Source organism: Cetorhinus maximus, unplaced genomic scaffold (assembly GCF_964194155.1).
Source record: "Cetorhinus maximus unplaced genomic scaffold, sCetMax3.hap1.1 HAP1_SCAFFOLD_487, whole genome shotgun sequence".
In the NCBI taxonomy this organism is placed as follows: Eukaryota; Metazoa; Chordata; class Chondrichthyes; order Lamniformes; family Cetorhinidae; genus Cetorhinus; species Cetorhinus maximus.
In genome coordinates this window covers 130,411-153,216 of record NW_027596429.1, presented here as the reverse complement: position 1 = coordinate 153,216, position 22,806 = coordinate 130,411, and the positions used below count along the sequence as shown (strand labels likewise).

Sequence of the window (22,806 nt, the reverse complement as noted above, 5' to 3'; positions counted from 1 at the left end):
CCATCCACTTAAGTTCTGGATAGGCAGAGTTACAGTATCTCGGGGATTTAAGGGATATGGGCAAAGGGCGGAAACATGGAGTTGAAGCCCAAGTTCTGAATGACAGAGTAGCTCGACGGGCCATGCCGCCTACTCCTGCTCCTATTCTTGTGTTCCTGTAAGAATCAATGTTAACGGCTTCCCTGCTTTCGAGAGTCTGCTCCATAGATCGAACACCCAGTGGAATATTAACCTGAACTTTCCAGGTCCATTAGAGGCAGGCTGGAAGCAGGCAAGGCTGGCACTATGCCGGGGAAGGAGTCAGGAAGCGTGGAGAGAGGGAATCTGTGTCCGTCCCAGGGCCTCATTTGCTTTTCTTGTCAGTCAGAAACCACAGTTTTTTTTTTCTTTTTCCATACAGGTTATTTTTTTTCCATATGTGATATTTCCTTCCCTCATTCCTTATCTGCATGTGACAAATTTTGAATTCCTCTCCGAGCAATGCTATCCATTGCCTTTCTGCTTATTTTTCAAGTATTTAAATCCGCCCATAGCTTACCCTGATCAGATGTGCACCTATGATCTTTGTTAGCCTTTCCCCCCCACTGCAGCTGTAAGCATTGATCTTCTGGCTTCATTTATTATCATCTTAAACTAATGAGGAATGAAACAGAACAATGTGAGATCTCACCGTTAATATTCTTCCTGTCCGAATACAATCCGTGTATCATTACAATCTGGAATCTATCAATCGACTAATTCCGATTCCCTTGCATTTCCCCCTCTTATTGTGGCGATATTTCTTCCAGAATCCCATCCTTTCCAGAGGAACTGTTTAGAAAGCTGACAGGAATCCAAATGCATCACATCCACTTTCTCTTGCCCCTATGAAGCTCGGTTTGCTCACGTTCAAAGTGATCAGTCAGCTAGATAAGCAAGTCCTTTCCTTCATGGACACTTACTGGCTACAATGAAAGGTTCTCCTTCTCTCCACATGCCCCACAAACTTTCCGTTCATATGGGTTTACGAGGGGTAACTCATGGTCTGTAGTTTCCTGAATCACTTTTGCGAACATTTTACCAGAGTACAATAAACGATGCATTTATTTTATCTGCTCGCCAGGCGTCTTTGCGGAATTCAATCATTTTACATAGCTTTATGACTGAGAACCTGCTAGTTTCTAGCTTATTTCCATAAAAATCCTCGGATGCATCGTATCTGGGCCGTGGATTGACTCAGCTGAATTTCCACAACTCTTCATCAAACATGCTGCTAATAATGTGATAAATGTAGCAATTTACTACTGAAAGTCCAATGGTCTCATTTGCGGATCAAATGTATATGTTAACTGTTCCCTCTATCATAGAAGATGAAACAAAAGTGCATATTTACCGCAATTACAGACCGCCTAGCATCAGTTGTGATGCCCTCACTGGATCTCATTTTCACACACCATATATGTTATTATTTTGTATCCACAACACAAATATATTAGCGTTCTCTTCTCTTGCCATTCCTTATTTGAAAGGAGATTTGTTAAAGTTGTCCTGAATCATGACGGTCAGGACATAGTAGGCAGGGAGAAAGTGTTCCCGATGGTGGAAGGTTCGAGAACAACTGGGCACAGATTTAAGATAATCAGGAAAAGAAGCAACGGCGACATTTAAAAATAAACTTTTTTTCGCGCAGTGAGTGGTTAGGATTTGGAGTGGACAGGCTGAGTGTGTGGTGGAGGCAGAGTCAATTGATGCTTTCAAAAATAAATGGCATCATTTTCGGAAAAGGGGAAAAATGCTGGACTAGGGGGGAAAGAGTGGAACTAGGTCAATTGCTCCTTTAGAGGGTTAGCACGGGCCAGAAAAATGGCCTCCTTCTTTTCTGTAAGAATTCTTCGATTCTATGATTGATGTCTGAAACAGTAAATTAAATCAGCATTTCCACAGCATCTGCAATAGCAAGGTTTGTCCAGCAGATGGCACCGAAACCGTGATTGCTCAAATTGCGTGAGGCAGGCATTTCTCAATGGTTGCTGCATTAGTCCTGTCTCCACTCATATCAAACTAGACCCCGTGCCTGTTTAAATAGCACTAGGTCGTGTCATTGATTAGATTAGAGGAGGTCATGTCTCACTTATTTCTGTATTCGGCCTAATCTCTGCTGTTAGCATACTCAACCAAGGCCCTCTTTCTGTTCTGTGAGACACTCTCAGTTATTACTGCACGGAACCATGCCTCAGCTAATATGACAAAAAATCATGTCCCAATTGTTAATGCGTTGTACAATGTCTCCCTTTGGACTAAACTGGAACATGTGCCAGTTTGCATTACACGAGGCTTTCCCTCAGTTATTACTTGAGTTGACCCTGCCATGTTTATATGAAGCTAGAGGAAGTAACCGTTAATGCTGCACAAGTCCATGTTCTGTTTATATAACACGATGCACTATCTCTGTTGTTAGTGCTGACAGGCTGGTTAATAAAGCATATGGTATCTGAGGCTTTATAAATGGGGGCACAGAGTTGAAAGCAAAGAGTTTTTCGAACACTGTTAAAGTCTCAACATGAGCATCTGCGTCCAGTTCTGGGCACCACACTTTAGGAAAAGTGTGAACGTATCAGTGAGAGAGCAGGAAAGATTCACGAGAATGGTTCCAGGGATGGGGACCTTCAGTTAAACTGGTAGATTAGAGAAATTGGGAGTGTTTTCCATAGAGAAGAAAAGGTTGAGGCAGAATTTGTAGATGTATTCAAAATCTTGATGTGTCTGGACAGAGTTGAAAGTAGAAAACGGTCCAATTGGTGGAAGGATCGAGAACCACGGGGCACAGATTTAAGGTAATTGGGAAAATAAGCATTAGCGACACGAGGAAATGCTTTTGCTCATGCAGCGAGTGGATAGGACCTTGAATGGACTGCCTGAGAATGTGGTGGAGGCCCTGACAATCGAATCATTCAAAATGGATTTGGATAATTATATGAAAAGGAGGAAAACATCTGGCCTACGGGGAGCAGACAGAGGGTGGCAGGAGATGAACTATTCCTTCACAGTACAAGAACAGTAAGAACGAATGGAATATTATAGGGTTTTATGTTGATATGAAATAATATTTATGTTATCTTTACAGCTCAGTTTGAGTTTCTGCTACTGAGGCTATGTGGATTTTAGGCTGGGAGCAGGAACTGGTGTTATTGCCTTAATTACTCTAAGGTACCGAGAAGCCTAGGATCAATGAATTATATTTGTTTTATGTGAATTGTGCAATTGAGGGATTCATTGTCAGTTTCAAACGGATAAACAAAAAAGGTGAATTCAGCAGCTTTAACTTAATACGACACCTCATCTTAAAACTAAACGATCTATGACTTGGTTCAATTGATTAACCATGTCCGTAGAGCAGAAGATATGTATTGGAGGGCAGCCTTTGTCTTGACATAACTGTAGGAAGTTATATTAACATTTACTATTAATGTATCGTATCACTGGTATGGTGCTAAAACAAGTGTTGACGTGGCTATATTCGATAAGTTGTATTTTTGTTAAGAAGATGTAACATTGTTTGCAATAGCTCTGTATTTACAAGGGTGTGTTATTTGCTCACAATTGAATATACATCCGGGGGCCCAGGGAATAAGAGATGCAGATTTGTCTTCAGTGTGCATGGCCTTAGGTACAGAGGGGGTGACACCAAATGACGCTCACCCCAACCCAATGAAAGAGGTTAATTTTGATTCTTTCCAAATAAAAGCACATCCACAAATACAGAAGTACGATTTGATAGCCATTGCAGACCTGGCTGCAGGAGGACATGGATTGGGACTTGAATATCAAAGGGAATTTTGGAAGGACATGAACAGAAGAAATGGTGGAGGGGTGGATCTGCTAGTTAATGGTGGTTTAGCGGAATAGAGAGGGATGACCCAAACTCATGAAACCAGGATGTGGAAACGGTTTGGATAGGGATGAAAAATGGGAAAGTAAAGAAATCGCTTGTAGGAGTCGTGTGCAGGCCTCCTAATAGTAACCACACGGTAGCATGAAGGAAGAAATAATGGGAACTTGTCGGAAAGGCACGACCATAATCATGGGAGATTTAAAACTACGTATGGATGGGAAATGTCAGATGGGCAAAGGTAGCCCAGATGAGGAACTGATAGAATGCTTCCGGGATTGTTTCCTAGTTTTCGAGGAAACTAGAGAGCAGGCTATACCAGACCTGGTATTGTCCAACGAGATAGGTTTAATTAATGACCTCATGGTGAAGACGGCCCTCGGTAGTAGTGACCATCGTATGATTGAATTTTACATTCTGTTTGAGGGAGAACGGAGTGGGTCCGAGACGATGTTTTTAAGACTGAATGAGGGCAATTATGAGGGCATGAAAGCAGAACTAACTGAAGTGAATTGGCAAATTAAGTTAAGGGATTGGTCAAAAGAGAAGTAATGGTAAACATTTTAGGGCATATATCAAGATACACAGGATAGATACATTCCAGCGAGTAAAGAAAATGTCCAGGGGATGACACACCATCCGTGGTTAACTGGAAAGGTGAATGATAGTACCAAACTTAAAGAAAATAAATATATGATTGTGCAATGTTAGGTGGAATGCCAGTAGATTGGGCAGAAGAGAAGGAACAGCTTCAGATGACTAAATGTTAAATAAGGAGCGGAATAAAATAAAATACAAAAGAAAGTTAGCCACAAATATAAAAAGAGATGGTAAGAGCTTCTATGAATATTTTTTCTGTAAAGAAACGAGTTACCAAAGTGATCGTTCGCACCAGAGAAAGTGAGTCAGAAGAATTGATAATGGAAACCACGGAAATGGCAGATGAATCGAACAGGTACTTTGCATCAGTAGTTACTATAGAGGATACAATTAATATTCCAGAGGGAGCTGTAAGTCAGGAAATGGAAGGTAGGGAGGTAGTCAGGAAAATTACAATCACCAGTGAAGTGGTACTGAGTAAATAGTTGGAGCTGCGGGCTGACAACTGCCCGGGTCCTGATGGACTTCACCCTGGGGTCTGAAAAGAGGTGGCTAGTGAGATAGTTGATGCATTGCTTTAATGTTTTTCCAAGCTCACTAGATTCAGCGGAGGTCCCTTTAGTTTGGGATAGAAAAGGGAAGGAGACAGGAAGTGGGAAACTGCAGGCCAGTTAGGTTGACATCTGTTATGGGGAAAATATTAGAAGCTACTATGAAAAAAAGCTGTAGCAGATAACTTTGATAAGTTCAAGGTAATCAGGGAGAGCCAGCATGATTTTGAGCAAGTAACATGGCCTGTGGATAAATGGGAACCGATGGATATACTGTAGTAAGGTTGGCAGAAGGCATTTGATAAAGTGTCACATTAAAGATTATTACGGGGGACAAAAGCCCATGGTATATAAGGTAACATATTAGTATGGATAGAAGATTGGCTGGCTAACAGGAAGCAGAGAGCAGGCATAAATGGAATTTTCAGGTTGGCAAGGTGTAACGAGCAGTGTGCCAAAGGACTCAGTGCTAGACCTCAACTCTTTACAATTTATATAAATGAGTTGCATGAAGGAATGGAAGGAATGGTTGCCAAATTTGCTGATGACACAAAGATAGGTAGGAAAGTAATTTGTGAAGAGGACATAAGGAGGCTACAAAAAGACATAGATAGGTAAAATGAGTGGGCAAAGGTCTGACTTACGGAGTATAATATTATAAATTTGAAATTGTCCATTTTGGCAGGAAGAATATAAGAGAAACATATTATCTAAATGGTGAGAGATTGCAGAGCTCTGAGATTCAGTGATCTGGATGTCTTACTTTGTGAATCACAAAAGGCAAGATTGCAGGTACAGCAAGTAATTAGTAAATAGAAAGTTATCATTTATTGCAAGGGGAATTGAATTAAAAAGTAGGGATGCTATGCTTCGGTTATACACAGCACTAGTGAGACCACATCTGGAGTACTGTGTGCAGTTTTGGTCGTCTTATTTGTGAAAGGATGTAAATGCATTAGAATCAGTTCAGAGAAAGTTTACCAGACTCACACCTGGAGTGGGCAGTTTGTTTTATGAGGAAAGATTAGACAGGCTAGGCTGGAGTTTAGAAGAGTAACAGGCGACTTGGTTGAAACATGTAAGATTCTGGGGGTCCTTGACAGCGAGGGTGTACAGAGGATGTTTTGTCTTATGGGAGAATCTGGAACCAGGGATCACTGTTTAAACATAAGGCGCTGCTCCTTTGAAACGTAGATGAGGCGATTTCTCTCTCTCTCTCTGGGTCGTGAGTCTTTGGAGCTCCCTTCCTGATAATATTGCTTCATAAATTTTACTTGATCCATAAATACCACTTATTGGGAACTGTTTAGGTCAGGCACAATAAAATACTCCATTAATATAAATCAAGAATTTGGAACGAAGATATATTAACTAAAATGGTTTTATATCTCAAAATGTCCTAAACTTTACAGGCCTCCTTCTGTGCTGCAAGCATTCCACGATTCAATGTTTTATATCATAAGCCTAAACTGAAATTGGCATTTACACGGCATTGACTATAGCAGCTTTTGTCCAGCAGATGGCAACGAAGCCGAGGTTGCTTTACATTAAACAATCATTGTGTCAATTGTTACCGCAATGGGCTCTGTTCAAATTAAACTAGACTCCGTCTCTGATCATATCACAGGGTCATATTTCTGATCATTTTACAGCAGATCATGTCTATTTGTTTCCTTACTCAGCCCAATCTCTGTTGTTGATATACCTGATCCGGGCCCTCTTTGTATTATATTAAACCTTCTCTCAGTTACGACTGCACTGAATCATCTCTCGGCTAACATGACATTAGGTCATGTCTCAATTGTTACTGAACTAGGCCCTGTCCCTTTTAATACTAAAACAGAAAATGCTCATGTTTGCATCACACGAGGCTGTGTCTCACTTTTTACTCTGCCACGTTTATACTAAACTTGACAATGGCACAGTTAATGCTGCGCATATCAATTTCTCTGTTTATATCACACAATGTCCTTTCTCTGTTACTATTGTACTATGCCAAGTCTCTCTCATTGCTGCACTTGTCCATGTTTCTATTGATATTAATCTAGGTACTTGGTTAGGACTGATTGCACTAGGTCTTATTTTAATTTATATTGCACAAGGTCCTTTATCAAGTTAAACTGCACTAGACCCTGTGTCAGTTTCCTTGCACTAGATTCTGTCTCCTTTATTACTCCGTCAGTCCATGTCTCTGTTCAAATTACACACGCTACTGTCTCATCTGTTGCTGCACCCTGCACTGCCTCACTTTATAATCCACCAGATCACATTTCTATTTACGTTACACTAGATCATCTCTCTGTTCATGTCAAACTATGTCATGTCTCTGCTGACATTCCGCTGGACGTTTCCCTGCATGTGTTTATATTGAAATAGATTTTAGTATTCAGTGCAGACCATGCCTGTGATTATATTACACAAGGCCACGTCTATTACTAATACGCTGGACCTTGTCTCAGTAATTTCTGAACTTGACCCAGTTTCCTGTTCTATTATTGAAGATGTTGTAGCAATAATTTGTGCACTCCGCCCTGTCTCAGTATTACTGCACCTGACCCTGTCTCGGTTTATATCCAAGTGGATCCTATCATAATATTAAACCATTTCCTACCTCAGTCATATCAGTGCCTGGCCCCATCTCAGTTGTTCTGGAACTATACCATGTCTCTTTTTGTATTACATACGGCAAAGTCCCAGTTCTTTCTGCGCTGGAGTAATGGTCCCTATATACAGCACTAAGCTTTGTTTTAGTTGTTGCTGCACTACTCCATGGCTCTGCTCATATTACATTAGCCCTATCTCTGTTTGTACTCTACCAGACCATGTCTCACAGGCTACAGAAGATGCAGTCGCAGTTATTACTGCACGAGACCCTGCCTTTTAAATGCTAAACTAGACCCCTTTTCCGTTTATATTTCACGAGTCCCAATCTCTATTACTATTTCAGAAGACCATGCCTTAGCTTAAATTAAGCTAGATCCAATCTGAGTTATTACTGCGCTAGACTGTGTCTATGTGAAATAGAGAGATAATATAAATAAAGGTGATGAGCTAGAAAATGGTCCCTGGCCTTGGCCAAAAATGGGCGGCATGAGATCAGCGGCCAATTCATCACGGATCATATGCCACCTGTTCTGTATGTTTTCATGAAGAGAATCATTCTTCACACTTGCACTGTAATTCCTCAAAGATAAATAATTTACCTTCACCATATTTTTGGCATTTCATATTCTCTTATTCAAATTGTGGCTGCCGATCTTTTAATACAGAAAAAAAATTAATTGGTCGCATTTTCTATGCGGTACCATTGTGTAGGAAGTCATGGCATCCTGGTCATTTCATTACTAAGATGAAGGTGCCAATCCCCAATCTCTCGCTCGCCCCTCTATCTGATGCAGCGCATAACTCACTGTCCGCCTGTTTGTCTGTCCGTCTCTCTCTCTCTCTCTCTCAGACACACCCACACACACACACCTCACCGTCTTTCTGCAACTCCAGTGAATGTGTTAACACCCCAAAAAGAACAATTCATGTATTTCAACTGAAGATCGTTTAATATTGTAACTATTTATTAATAACCATTCTGCTGTGTGCTCTTGTTTATAAAGTGATTTCAGACTGTCTATGTAATTTCCCAGCTAGAGTTATCTGTCTCAGGTGATCAGGTGGAATTGCAGCACCTCGAGAATAAGGGCAGCTTATTGGCAAATGATAACATTAGCATCTTACAGAAGCTCCTTTCTATACCACGAGTCTGTGATCATTTGTGGAAGCAAAGCGGACAAATTGAAACTGTACCTGTTGTGAGGTTAATACAACTGTAATTCTCTGATTGATTACTCCGAGGGATGGAAAGGGTTGAAACATTCCTTGATCTCCAGGGAATTTTCACTCTTTGTTTCTGCAACCTTTGAGTGTTACTTCCACTCTTTCCACTACAACTGCACTAATCCTTTTCACACTGAATACTCTGCTCCTATGCTGTATGTTCCATGTAAAGAGTCAGACCCTTTGTAGCATAAACAGATGCAGGGTCGATGTTTTATCAACAGACATATGGGCTAGTGCAGCAATAACAAAGATAGGACCTGTTGTAATGGAAGGAGAGATAATCTAGTACGGTAATAACAGAGACAGGGCCCGGTGTAAAGATAGAAGAAACAAATCTTTGTTTAATGATAATGGATACAATACTTTGCACAATGATATCCGAAATAGGTACCAATGTCTCACTAACTGAGGACTGTCAAATTCATCAATGTTAGAAACATGTCATTGTTGAAAATAGATGGGAACAATGTTCCCATAATAAGAGCAGAGTATTCAATTGGATCGAGAAGCAGGTTATTTTCTGGCTAGAACAGTGGCGGGACTGGAGTGTAATAATTACCGAAATAGGAGGCAATGCACTAAGAATGGACTCAGAGCCCAGTGTGATTACAGCAAAGACATTGTTTAATTTTAGTGTAACGAGGACAGTGTTCGATCCAATACTAACAGCCGCAGGTTGCAGTGTTTTACTGAACACATCACTGAATCCAGTGTGCTGAGAGCACCATCGGTCTCTAGTGCGCCAAAACCGAAGTTAGGGTGTCATACATTAGTGCCTGTGATTCCGAAAACGTTGCAAATAGTTTGCCGAATAACAGAATCAAGGACCATTGATCTCTGAATGGAATAAGGTTTGCGATGGGAACTGTGAACAGATCATGTCCGTATTGAATACTTGGCAGCACTCTCACTCCTGGGTCAAAATATTTGGGTTCAAGTCTCCCTCCAGTAAAAATCCTACAACTCTCTCCCTAACAGCACTGTGGGTGTACCTACAACATATGGACTACAGTGGTTCAAGAAGGCAGCTCACCACCCCCTTCTCAAGGGCAACTAGGGATGGGAAAAAAATGCTGGCCCAGCCAGCGAAGCCCAGATGCCGTGGATGAATAAGAAAAGAGACTGGACCCCAGAACCTGGGTGGATTCTCCAGGTGTCAGTGTAAATTCAAGTTTAATTGCTTTTACGTCCTTTTGCTCAATATTTTCTTACACTCAGAATGTGTGAGGGAATATAGCAGACAGAACAATCCGGCACAGTGTCCCTATCCAGCCAGGCAGGGGTTCCTGCGACACAATCACACGTTTGACGTGCTCGTTCACTAAAACAAAACTCTTCCATTTAGATTGAAACAAGTGGCGGTTACATGGCTCGGGCAGATTGGAGCCCGGTATAATAATGATCACAGAGGCCGCCTGCAATGTATGAATGACAGAAGCCGTTTTTGAATGCTTGTACTCTTTCATTGAGCGAGATAGATGAGTAAAGAACATCCGAATGTAATTGTAAGCAAACTGGAAGGAAACATTGGTGTTTTGGGCAGAGTGCAGGCTCCTATGCAATGATGAGTGGGGGAGGGAATTGTGTGACACGAAAGTCATGGAGATATCATGACAAAGGCCCTTGTGATTGACTCCACCTGACTAAGAATGGTTATACCCAAGGGGAAGACAATGAGAGCATGGAGACTGCAGAGGTTTCTGATATCTGAGCTGACACTGACGCATCTGTCAGAGGAACAGAAACGGATCTGTTCCTTCACAGTTTATCCTGCAGTTTTAGAGTTGCACAGAGGCACACGGGCCGAATCTGACAGCTCAAAGAAGTCGACATTTTCAAACTTGTGCTTGATTCGAATTGTGACTGAAAAGGTCAAATAGCAAAATCTCCCCAGGGCAAAATTCAGTGCCACAGAGATTCAAGAGTTGGAGATTTTATGATCAGTGTTCGATCCAGTGACATTCACTTGAACTTTATAAACAGACTCCTGAAAGATACCTGACATTTATCAGCATTACACGTGCAGGAACTTTCAGACGGCAGGATTAGCCCACCAGGTAAACTGTGTAATTATCACATTTTATTTGGGCCCAATAAAGGACGGAGTAGGTACCGAAATGATACTGCAACAAGAAGATACAAAAGAAAACAGGAAGATAGACAGTAAGAAAAGCAGAAAATCACTGAAAAAGTCCTTAAACCTATTGTACCTGTGTCGGCTCTTTTAAAGGTCTGTTAAATTAGTTACATTCCCCAATGGTCAGGGAAGTGAGATCTCAGGATGCCCAGGGGAAGGTGGCAGGTTGGATCCAAATTTGTCTCACGACAGGAAACAAAGGGAAATGGTCAATGGGTGTTTCTGTGAAAGGGAAACGGTTCCCAGTTCTTTTCCACAACGCTCAGTGCTGGGACCTTGCTGTTTGTTATGTATATTAATAATTTAAACTTAAATATGGTAGGCAAAATTGGGAAATTTGCAGATGACGCAAAAATTGGCCATGTACTTGATAGTGGACAGAATAGCTGTTGACTCCAAAATGACATCAATGGTTTGGTTGAGTAGGCGAAGTGGCAAATGAAATTCAATCTGGAAAAGTGTGAGCTAATGCATTTGAGAGGGGGGAGGGGACAAAGCAAAGGAATTCTCAATAAAAAGGAAGATATTGAGAGGTTGAGGAAGTGCGAGACCTTGGAGTGTATGTCCACAGTTCCCCAAAAGTTGGCACGACAGGTGGACAAGGTTTTCAAGAAAATATAGGAATGTTTTCCTTTGTTGGGCGAGTTGTTGAACAGCAAAGGAAGGATGTAATAATGGAACTGTGTAAAACACTGGTTAAGCTACAGCTAGAACTTTGCGTACAATCCTGGTCACCACGTTACAGGAAAACATAATCGCTCGCAGAGAGCTTAGAGGAGATTTACAAGAACGATGCCAGGGCTTGAAAATAGCAGCTATGAGGAGCGATTAGATAGTCTAGGGCTGTTTTCCTTAGAACAGAGAAGGCTAAGGGGTGACCTAATTCAGGTGTACAAAATTATGTGGGGCCTAGATAGGGAAGACAGAGAAGAGTTGTTTCTCGTAACTGAGCGGTCAATTACCAGGGGGAACAGAGTTAAGGATATTGATAGACGGATTAGAGGGGATATGAGGAAAAGCATTTTCACCCAGAGGGTGGTGGACATCTGGAATTCACTGCCTGTGAACCACTACCTGGTGGTTGAGGTTGAAAGGGTCAACCCACTTAAAAGACACCTGGATCTGCACCTGAACTGCTGTAACCTGCAAGGCTATGGACCAGGTGCTGGGAAGTGCGGTTAAAATGAGCAGCGAGTTTCTTTTATCTTTGGCCAGTGCAATCACAATGGGCTGAATGGCCTCTTTCTGCACCATAACTTTTCTATGGTTCTATGTTTCTATTATCCAGCAGTTTTTAAGCTGTAAAGTATGTATCCCCTTTCCAAAGTTGAATTCGTTTCTGCTATTATTTCAGGCTGTTCATTCAAGCTCATGACAATTCACGTTGTTTAAAAAAAAAATCAGTTCTCATCTCACCATCCAGTTGAATTAATCTGAATCTGTCTACTCTGATCACTGATTGTTGTGCCATGTGAAACGGGATCTCTTTATTTACGCCATCAAACCCTTAATGATTTTGAACATGTGTATGAAAGAAACGCAGAGATGGAGAGAGATGCCGGAACTGACACAGAGCATAAAACTGAGAGAGGGAAAATAGAAAGAAGGAAGAGGCGGTGAGAGAAATAAATTGAGAAATAAAGCCAACAAGTAACACAGTGGAAATGGCACAAAATGTAAGGGAGCAAGCGGTCATTTCCCGGCTTTAGAGAACAGGGGATGTTCAGTGAATGATCCACAGACACATCCAGTTATGTCCTGGAATGGCAACTCTAAATAGAAATAGATCACAGCAGCCCCATTTGTAAATCTCACCACAATGTGATCTGTGTGACTCTTCACTGACTCTGTGGCCAGACATAAACCGCCTTGACAGATGTTTCCACCAGATTGTGGCCCCTAGATTTATTTTCTGCTCAGAAGTGAGATGTGCGGTTAGGAACCAGCAGCAAAGAAACAGGAAGTGGTGTTACCTGAGAATGAAACAACAGCCGTCAGTTTCATGTTATCACCATGAACAGACTTCCTGCCTGTGAGGGTGAGCTCACTCAGACAGCATCAAGAAGCACAGCATAGATTGTTCCTAGTTTTAGCATTGCATTCACATCCATTCCCATATAAAAGAACAAAACATATGAGTTTCTATTGGTTATAGCATGTTTATTGAAGGTGGAGGTGGGTTAAGGATTATCACTGGGAGAAAAAAATAAAAACTAAAAAAATCCCTCACGGATGACTCTTCGGATAAAGAATGTTTTAAATGGATCATGTGCTGTCTGAGAAAGGGACTAGAGAGTTTAAGAGAGTTAAATGGCCTCTGTGTGCGAGCGGGGTTAAACAATTTTGGTTGTGTCTGAGAGAGTTTAAGTGAGTGAGTTGCTGTTTTGAAAAGAAAAGGGGTTAAGTGGCTGAGCTGTTGAGAGAGAGGGAGAGAGACAGACAGACAGAGAGAGAGATTAAATGTGTTTCGCGAAGCCTGCCTATCTGTCCATCTGTCCATCTGTCCATCTGTCCATCTGTCCATCTGTCCATCTGTCCATCTGTCCATCTGTCCATCTGTCCATCTGTCCATCTGTCCATCTGTCCATCTGTCCATCTGTCCATCTGTCCATCTGTCCATCTGTCCATCTGTCCATCAGATGGTGTTTAGTGTAGTCTTAAATGAGCTGAAGCCTAGTGTGGTGTTAACATAAACAGTGTTTGGATCAGTCTAACCGAGGAACAACCTTGTGTAATTTAAAAGCACTCCGGCTTGAAGGTGATAACCGAGATTAACATAATTTAATAGAAATAGAGATATGGACTATTTTAATATTAGATGAAGTATGTTCAGCTTTAACAGTAACAGTGACATTGTCTAGAGCAGTAAAACTGAGGCAGAATCCACTGCAGCCATTACATATAAAGTAGCTGGAGGAAAATAATTTCATACTGCACCTAGGGGCAGTGATTGATGATACAGGGTTTGATCAATATAAACGGAGACACGGTCAAGTGCACTGGCTGATGATACAGGGTTTGATTAATAACAACTAAGGCAGGGCCTGGTGCAGTGATTGACGATGAAGGGTCTAGATTAATATCAATTGAAACAGGGCCTAGTGAAGGAATTACAGGTTAAGCCCCTGGATGAATATAAACTGAGACGAGGTCTAGTTGCAGTGATTAGTGTAACAGGGTCTAGATTTAAATGAATTGAGGCATGGTCATGTGTAGTGATTATACTGATAAAGGACCTAGATTGATATAAACTGTGACGTTGCCTAGTGCAGTGATGACTGTTACTGTGCAGAGATTAATATAAACTTAGACAGTGCCTCGTGAATGAATTACTGATTAAGAGCCTTTGGAATATAAACTGGGGCAGGGGCAAGTGCCCCTGCTTAACTGATTTAAGACCTAGGTTGACATAAAGTGAGGGAAGGTTAAGTTCTGTGATTACTGATACTGGGCCTAGATTAAAATGAACAGAGCAGAATCTGGTGCAGTCATTACTGATACATCACCTGACTTAGGTTTACATCCTCATACCCCTCACGTAGGAAAGGGACTGCATGCCGAGGGACCTCAAGGATGCTCTTATCATGAGCCTGCTCAAGAAGAGAGACAAGCCCGATTGCAGTAACTGGAAAGGAGCCCCTTTGCTGTCTTCCAGAAGGAAGATTATTGCAAGCATCCAGCTTAGTCACACCCTTACCATGACCACAGAGCTCTTTAGAGAGGCGCAGTGACATTTTCGCCCATCGAAAGGTTTTCACTGTGTGGCAAATCCACCAGAAATGCCAGGAGCAGCTCACGGACTTGCTCTGCATCAGAAATGTCTTTTCCTCTGCCGATGATTAAGACATATGGAGTATCCTCTCAAACTTGGTGCCATCAGAAATGTTTCACAGAAATGTGGATTGCAAGCCCTGATCCTCACCAACGGAACCAGTACAGACCCTACCTCAGTGAAAACTGGGGTCTGACAGGCTTGAGTCATCGCACCAACCCTCTCCTCATTGTTTTCTCTATATAATAATTCACCTCCCCTCCAGCAGATTACCCGCAGGTGTGGAGATAAGCTACAGAACAGACGGGAAACTGTTGAACCTATACCAACTTGAATTCAAAGCCAAACTCTCCCAGCATCATTCATTGAGCTTCAGTAAGCAGATGACTCTTGTGTGCGCACTAACTGAAAACTAAGCTCCAGGTCATTGCTGACACCTTCTTTGAAGGATATGAATAAAATGGCTTTTCATTAAACACCAAGAAAGGTAAGACTCACTTCCAAACAGCCCCCAAACCACTAAACCTCCCCCATTGGCAAGATCCTGAAAATGTGGATCTTCTTCAATTTCATTGGAGACTCCTCTCTGGGAAGGCAGAAATAGACAACAAAATTAATCATTGAGTCTAATGCGCCAGGTCAGCCTTTGGCCAACAGACGATCAGGGTATTTGAGGACAAGACTTCCAAACCCAAGTCTCTGGCCATGGTATACTGGGCAACTGTGATCTCCGTGCACCTAAATGCTTCCTAGAGTTGGACAAAGTAGAGTAGGCACCTCTAAGCTCTGAAGAATTAACACCAGCGGTGCCGTTAGAATGTTCTACAAATCGATTGTGAGGAAAGGCAGTCAAACAGCAGTGTCCACTCTCAAACCAACATGCCCAACAGAGAGGCCCTCATCAGTCAATACCGGCTCTGCTGGGTGGAACATATGGTTCATATGCCTAACACAAAACTCCCAAAGTCATTTTTCCACTTGGAACTCTGTCGTGGCAGGAGGCAACTAGAGTGCTTGAGGGATGTGCTCAAAGCACCCTGAAAAGGTAGAACAGATCTGCCAACTCATGGGATCCATAGTTTGCGGCCGACCAAAATCAATGAAGCTTATTTAGGAAGGCTGTAGTCCACTAATGCACTTCAGGGAAGTCACGCCAGTGCCACTGAGCTCCTGACCTCATTACAGCCTTGGTTCAAACATGGACAAATGAGCTAAAATCTAAAGGTGACGTGAGAGTAACTGCCTTTGATATTAAGGCAGCATCTGTCAGAGTGTGGCATCAAGCAGTCTCTGCAAAACTGGAGTCAATGGGAATCACGGGGGAAACTCTCTTTTGGTCACTATCATATGTTGCACAGAGGAATATGGTTGTGGTTGTTGGAGATCAATTATCTCAGTTCCAGAACATCACTGAAGGAGTTCATTAAAGCAATGTCCTCGGTCCATCCATCTTCAGCAGAGTCTGCAGAAGATGCATTGGGCTTAACAGACAAATCAGAACATATCAAAGTGGCATGGCAGCATGTCATCCTCGACCCTGATGGAATGACTAAGAATAAGGAAACAGCTGCTAGATGAAGTTATACCGAGACAGATCATAGTGCAGTGATTACTGATTTCGGGCCTAGATTAATCTGAATGAAGGCAGTGCATCGTGCTATGATTACAGAAACAGGGACGAGATTGGTATCAACTAAAATAGAGTCTAGTGCAGTAATAACTTACCAGACCCTAAGTATTATAAGCTGAGAAGGGGCCTTGTGCAGTAATTATAGATACAGTGCCTTGGTTACTGTAAACTGAGACAGGGTCATTTACAGTGAATGCTGAAACAGGGCTTAAAATAAAATAACCTGAGACAGCATCTAGTACAGTGATTACCGATACAGGGTCTAGATTAATATAAATGGAGACAGGGTCAATCACAATGATTATTGAGACAGGATTTATATTAATATAGACAGAGGAAAGGGTATTTTACAGTAATTACCAATACAATGTCTGTATTATTATAAACTGAGACATGGTCTATCACAGTGATTACTGATACAGGGTCTGAATTAATGTAAACTGAGACAGAGTCTATTACACTGATTACTGATACAAGGTATGGATTGATATCAACTGAGGCTGTGCTTATCACTGTGATGACTGATACAAGTTTTGGATTAACATAAAATGAGTTAGGGTCTATTATAGTAATGAACAATACAATACGTGTATTAATATAATGTGAGACAGTCTCTATTACAGAGATAACTGATACAAGGTATGAATACATATCAACTGAGGCAGGCTCTATTACAGTGATTACTGATACAAGCAATGGATTCATACCAACTGAGACAGCATGTGTTACAGTCATCACTGATCAAGTGTCTGGCTTAATATAAACTGACACAGGGTCTATTAGAATGATTAATGATACATGGTATGGATTGAAATAAACTGAGACAGGGTCTGTCACAGTTATTAATGATAAATGATCTAGATTAATATAAAATGAGACAGTGTATATTACAATGATTACTGATACAAATTATGGATTAAGATAAACTGAGACAGGGTATATCACAGTAATTATCAATACAATGTCTGTATTTATGCAAACTGAGACAGGGTCTATTACAATGATCACTGATACAAGTATGGATTCTTATTAACTGAGGCTGAGGCAGGGCCGATTACAGTGATTGTTGATACAGGGTCTGGATTAATATAAACTGAGACAAGGCCTATTACAGTAATTACTGATATATGGTATGGATTAAAATAACCTGACAGGGCCTATTACAATGATTACTATTACAGGGTCTAGATTAATATGAACAGAGACAGGGTCTATTACAGCAATTACTGATACATGATATGGATTGATATAAACTAAGTCAGGGTCAGGTTCAGTGATTACTGATGCAAGGTATTGATTAATAGCTATTGAGACAGTGTCTGTAACAGTGATTACTGTTACAATGCATGGATTGATATAAACTGAGACAGCGTCTTTTACAGTGATTACTGAAACAAGGTCTGTGTTAATATAAACTGAGGCAGAGTCTATTACTGTGATTACTGATACAAGGTATGGATTAATATCAACTGAGTCAAGGTCCATTTCAGTGATTGTTGATACAGAGTCAAGATCAAATTAAACTGAGGCAGAGACTATTACAGTGTTTACCAAGGCAAGGTATGGATTAATATAATCTGAGACAGGGTCTATTACAGTGATTACTGATACAAGGAATGGATTCATATCAACTGAGACAAGGTCTATTACAGTGATCACTGATGCAGTATCTGGGTTAATATAAACTGGGACAGGGTCTATTAGTGTGATTACTGATACATGGCATGCAGTAAAATAAACTGAGACAGGGTCTGTTACAGTTATTAATGATAAATGGTCTAGATTAATTTAAACTGAGGCAGGGCATATTACAGTGATTACTGATACAAATTATGGATTAATATAAACTGAGACAGGGTCTATTACAGTAATTACCAATACAAGGCTTGTATTGATACAAACTGAGTCAGTGTCGACTTCAGTGATTACTGATACAAGGTATTGATAAATATCAACTGAGACAGGGTCTTTTACTGTGATTACTGAGACAAGGTCTGCATTAATATAAACTGAGACAGTTTCTATTACAGTGGTTACTGATACAAGGTGTTGATTAATATCAACTGAGCCAGGGTCCATTTCAGTGATGACTGATGCAGTGTCTCGATGAATATAAACTGAGACAGAGTCTATTACAGTGATTATTAATACAGGGTCTAAGTTAATGTAACTGAGTCAGAGTCTGTTACAGTAATTACTGATACATGGACTAGAATAATATGAACTGAGGCAGGGTCTATTGCAGTGATTACTGATACAGGGTCTAGATGAATATTAACTGAGTCAGGGTCTATTGGATTAATTACTGATACAAGTAATGGATTAACATATACTGAGACAGGGTGTATTACAGTCATTCCTGATGAAGGGTATGGATTAATAAAAATGATACAGAGTTTATTGCAGTGATTACTGATACAAGTAATGGCTTAATATAAACTAAGACAGGGTGTATTACATTAATTACAAAATACTATGTATGTATTAATATAAACTGAGACAGGGTATCTAACAGTTGTTATTGATACAAGGTATGGATTAATATCAACTGAGGAAGGGTCTATTACAGTGCTTACTGATACACAGTCTAGATTAGTATAAATGGAGACAGGGTCAATCACAATGATTATTGATGCGGAATCTAGATGAATACAGACTAAGGACAGGGTCTATTGCAGAAATTACCAATACAATGTCTGTCTTAATATAAACTGGGACAAGGCCAATTACAGTGATTATTGATACAAAGTAAGAATTAATATAAACTGAGACAGTGCTTATTATAGTGACTACAGATACAAGTCTTCAGATTAACAAACTGAGGCAGGGTCTATTACAGTAATTACCAATACAATGTCTGTATTAATATAAACTGAGACAGAGTCTATTACAGTGTTTACTCGTGCAAGGTATGGATTCATATCTATTGATACAGCACCTGTTACAGTGATCACTGATGCAGGGTCTGGATTAATATAAACTGAGAGAGGGTCAGTTACAGTTATTGCTGGAAAATGGTTTAGATTAATGTAAACAGAGATAGTGTCTATTAATGTGATTACCAATACAAGGTCTGGATTGATATACACTGAGACAGGGTTTATTACAGTGCTTACTGATGCAAGGTATGGATTCATATCAATTGATACAGCATCTGTTACAGTGATCACTGATGCAGGGTCCGGATTAATATAAACTGAGACAGGGTCAGTTACAGTTATTGCTGAAAAATGGTCTAGATTAATGTAAACAGGGACAGGGTCCATTAAAGTGTTTACCAATACAAGATCTGGATGGATATACACTGAGACAGGGTCTATTCCAGTGAGTACCGAAACAAGTTGTGTAATAATATGCACTGAGTCAGGGTCTACTGAAGTGATTGCTGATACCATGTTTTGATTAATATCAACTGAGATTGGGTCAATTACATTGATTACTGATGCAGGGTCTACATTAATATAAACTGAGGCAGGTTCAATTACAATGATTAATGATACAGGGTCTAGATTAATATAAACTGTGACAGGGTCTATTACAGTAATTACTGATACAAGTTATGGATTAATATAAAATGAGGCAGGGCCTATTACAGTGATTACTGATATATGGTATGGATTAAAAAAAACTCAGACAGGGCCTGTTATATTGATTTCTGATACAGGGTCTAGATCAATATAAACTGAGGCAGGGTCTATTGGGGCAATTACCAATACAAGATCTCTATTAATATAAACTGAGACAGGGTATATTACTGTGATTACTGATTCAAGGTTTTGATTCATATCAACTGAGACAGGGTCTGTTGCGATGATTACTATTAAAATGTATGGATTGATATAAACCAAGACAGGGTCTTTTACAATGATTAATGAGATAAGGTCTGTATTAATGTAAACAGAGACAGGGCCTCTAACAGTGGTTACTGATACAAGGCATGGATTTATATCAACTGAGACAGGGTCTATTACAATGATTACAGATACAGGATCAAGAGTAATATAAACTGAGAGAAGTCCTGATACAATGATTACCGATGCAAGACATGGTATAATATTAACAGAGATAGGGTCTATTACAGTGATTACTGATACAGGGTCTTGATTAATATAAACTGAGACAGGTTCTATTACAATGATCATTGATACAGGGTCTAGATTAATATAAACTGAGTCAGGGTCTATTAGACTAATTAACAATACGCAGTCTGTATCAATATAAACTGAGACAAGGTGTAGTACAGTGATTACTGATACAGGGTCTAGATTAATATAAATGGAGACAGTGTCAATCAGAATGATTATTGATACAGAATATAGGTTAATATGGACTCAGGACAGCGTCTATTTCAGTGATTAATAATACAAGTTATCGATTAATATAAACTGAGACAGGTTCTATTACAGTAATTACCAATACAACGTCTGTACTGATATGAACTGAGACAGGGTCTATTACAGTGATTACTGAGACAAGGTCTGAATTACTATAAACTGAGGCAGAGTCTATTAAATTGATTACTGATACAAGTTTTGGTTTAACATAACCTGAGATAGGATCAAATACAGTAATTACCAATACATTGTCTGTATTAATATCAACTGAGTCAGGGTCTACTGCAGTGATTACTGATACAAGGTTTTGATTAATATCAACTGAGACAGAGCTTGTTGCAATGATTACTGTTAAAATAAATGGATTGATATAAACTGGGACAGCGTCTTTTACAATGATTACTGAGATAAGGTCTGTATTAATGTAAACGGAGACAGGTTACTAATACAAGGCATGGATTAATATCAACTGAGACACGGTCCATTACGATGAATATTGATAAAGAGCATGGATTTATATCAACTGAGACAGGGCCTATTACAATGATTACTGATACAGGATCAAGATTAATATAAACTGAGAGAAGGCCTAATACAGTAATTCCTGATGCAAGGCATGGATTCATAGTAACTGAGGTAGGGTCTATTACAGTGATTACTGATACAGGACCTAGATTAATATGAACTGAGACAAAGTATATTAAACTAATTACCAGTACACAGTCTGCATCAATATCAACTGAGACAGGGTCTATTACAGTGATTATTGATAGAGGGTCTAGATTAATATAAATGGAAACAGGGTCAATCAGAATGATTATTGATACAGGATCTAGGTTAATATGGACTCAGGACAGCGTCTATTTCAGTGATTACTGATACAAGTTTTCGACTAATATAAACTGAGACAAGTTCTATTACAGTAATTACCAATACAATATCTGTATTGATATGAACTGAGACAGGGTCTATTACAGTGTTTACTGATACAAGGTCTGAATTACTGTAAACTGAGACAGAGTCTATTAAATTGATTACTGATGCAAGTTTTGGTTTAACATAACCTGAGATAGGGTCAATTACAGTAATTACCAATACAATGCCTGTATTAATATCAACTGAGTCAGGGTCTATTACGGTGATTACTGATACAAAATATGGATTCATATCAACCGATACAGGGCTTATTACAGTGATTCCTGATACAGGGTCTGTATTAATATAAACTGAGACAAATTCTAGTACAGTGATTACTGTTATATGGTATGGATTAAAATAAACTGAGACAGCGTCTGTTACAGTGATTGCTGATACAGAGTCTGAATTAATATAAACAGAGACAGGTTCTATTACAGTGATTACCACTAGAAGGCTTTGATTGATCTAAACTGAGTCAGGGTCTACTTCAGTGATTACTGATACAAGGTATTGATTAATTTCAACTGAGACAGGGTCTGTTGCAGTGATTACTGAGACAAGGTCAGTATTAATATAAGTTGAGACAGGGTCTATAACAGTGATTACTGAAACAGGGTCTATATTTATATAAACTGAGACAGGGTCTATTAGAGTAACTACCAATACAAGGTCTGTATTAATATACACTGAGACAGGGTCTCTAACAGTGTTTGCTGAATGCAAGCTATGGATTAATATCAACTGAGGCAGGGTCTATTGCAATGATTACTGATACAGGATCTAGATTAATATAAACTGAGAGAAGGTCTATTACAGTGATTGCTGATACAAGGGATGGATTCATATCAACTGAGGCAGGGACTATTACCATGATTACTGATATAGGGGCTAGGTTAATACAAACTGAGACAGGGTTTATTATATTGATTACTGATATAACTTATGGATCAATATAAATGCAGGCAGGGTCTATTACAGTGATTACCGATACAACGTACCAATTAACATTAACTGACACAGGGTTTATTACAGTGATTACTGATACAACTTATGGATCAATATAAACTGAGGCAAGGTCTATTACAGTAATTACCAATACATTGTCTGCATTAACACAAAGTGAGGCAGGTCCTTTTATTGTGATTACTGATGCAAGGTATGGACT

General features: G+C 39.9%; 1 gene segment (V, D, J or C); it reads left to right on the top strand.

The window, feature by feature from the left end:
- Window positions 1-4,012: 4,012 nt before the first annotated feature.
- LOC144673826 (Ig heavy chain C region-like) overlaps window positions 4,013-22,806 on the top strand; it is a 52,167-nt gene continuing 33,373 nt past the window's right edge. Inside the window, 1 exon segment of the C gene segment in view lies at window positions 4,013-4,265. Coding sequence covers window positions 4,013-4,265 — 253 coding nt within the window.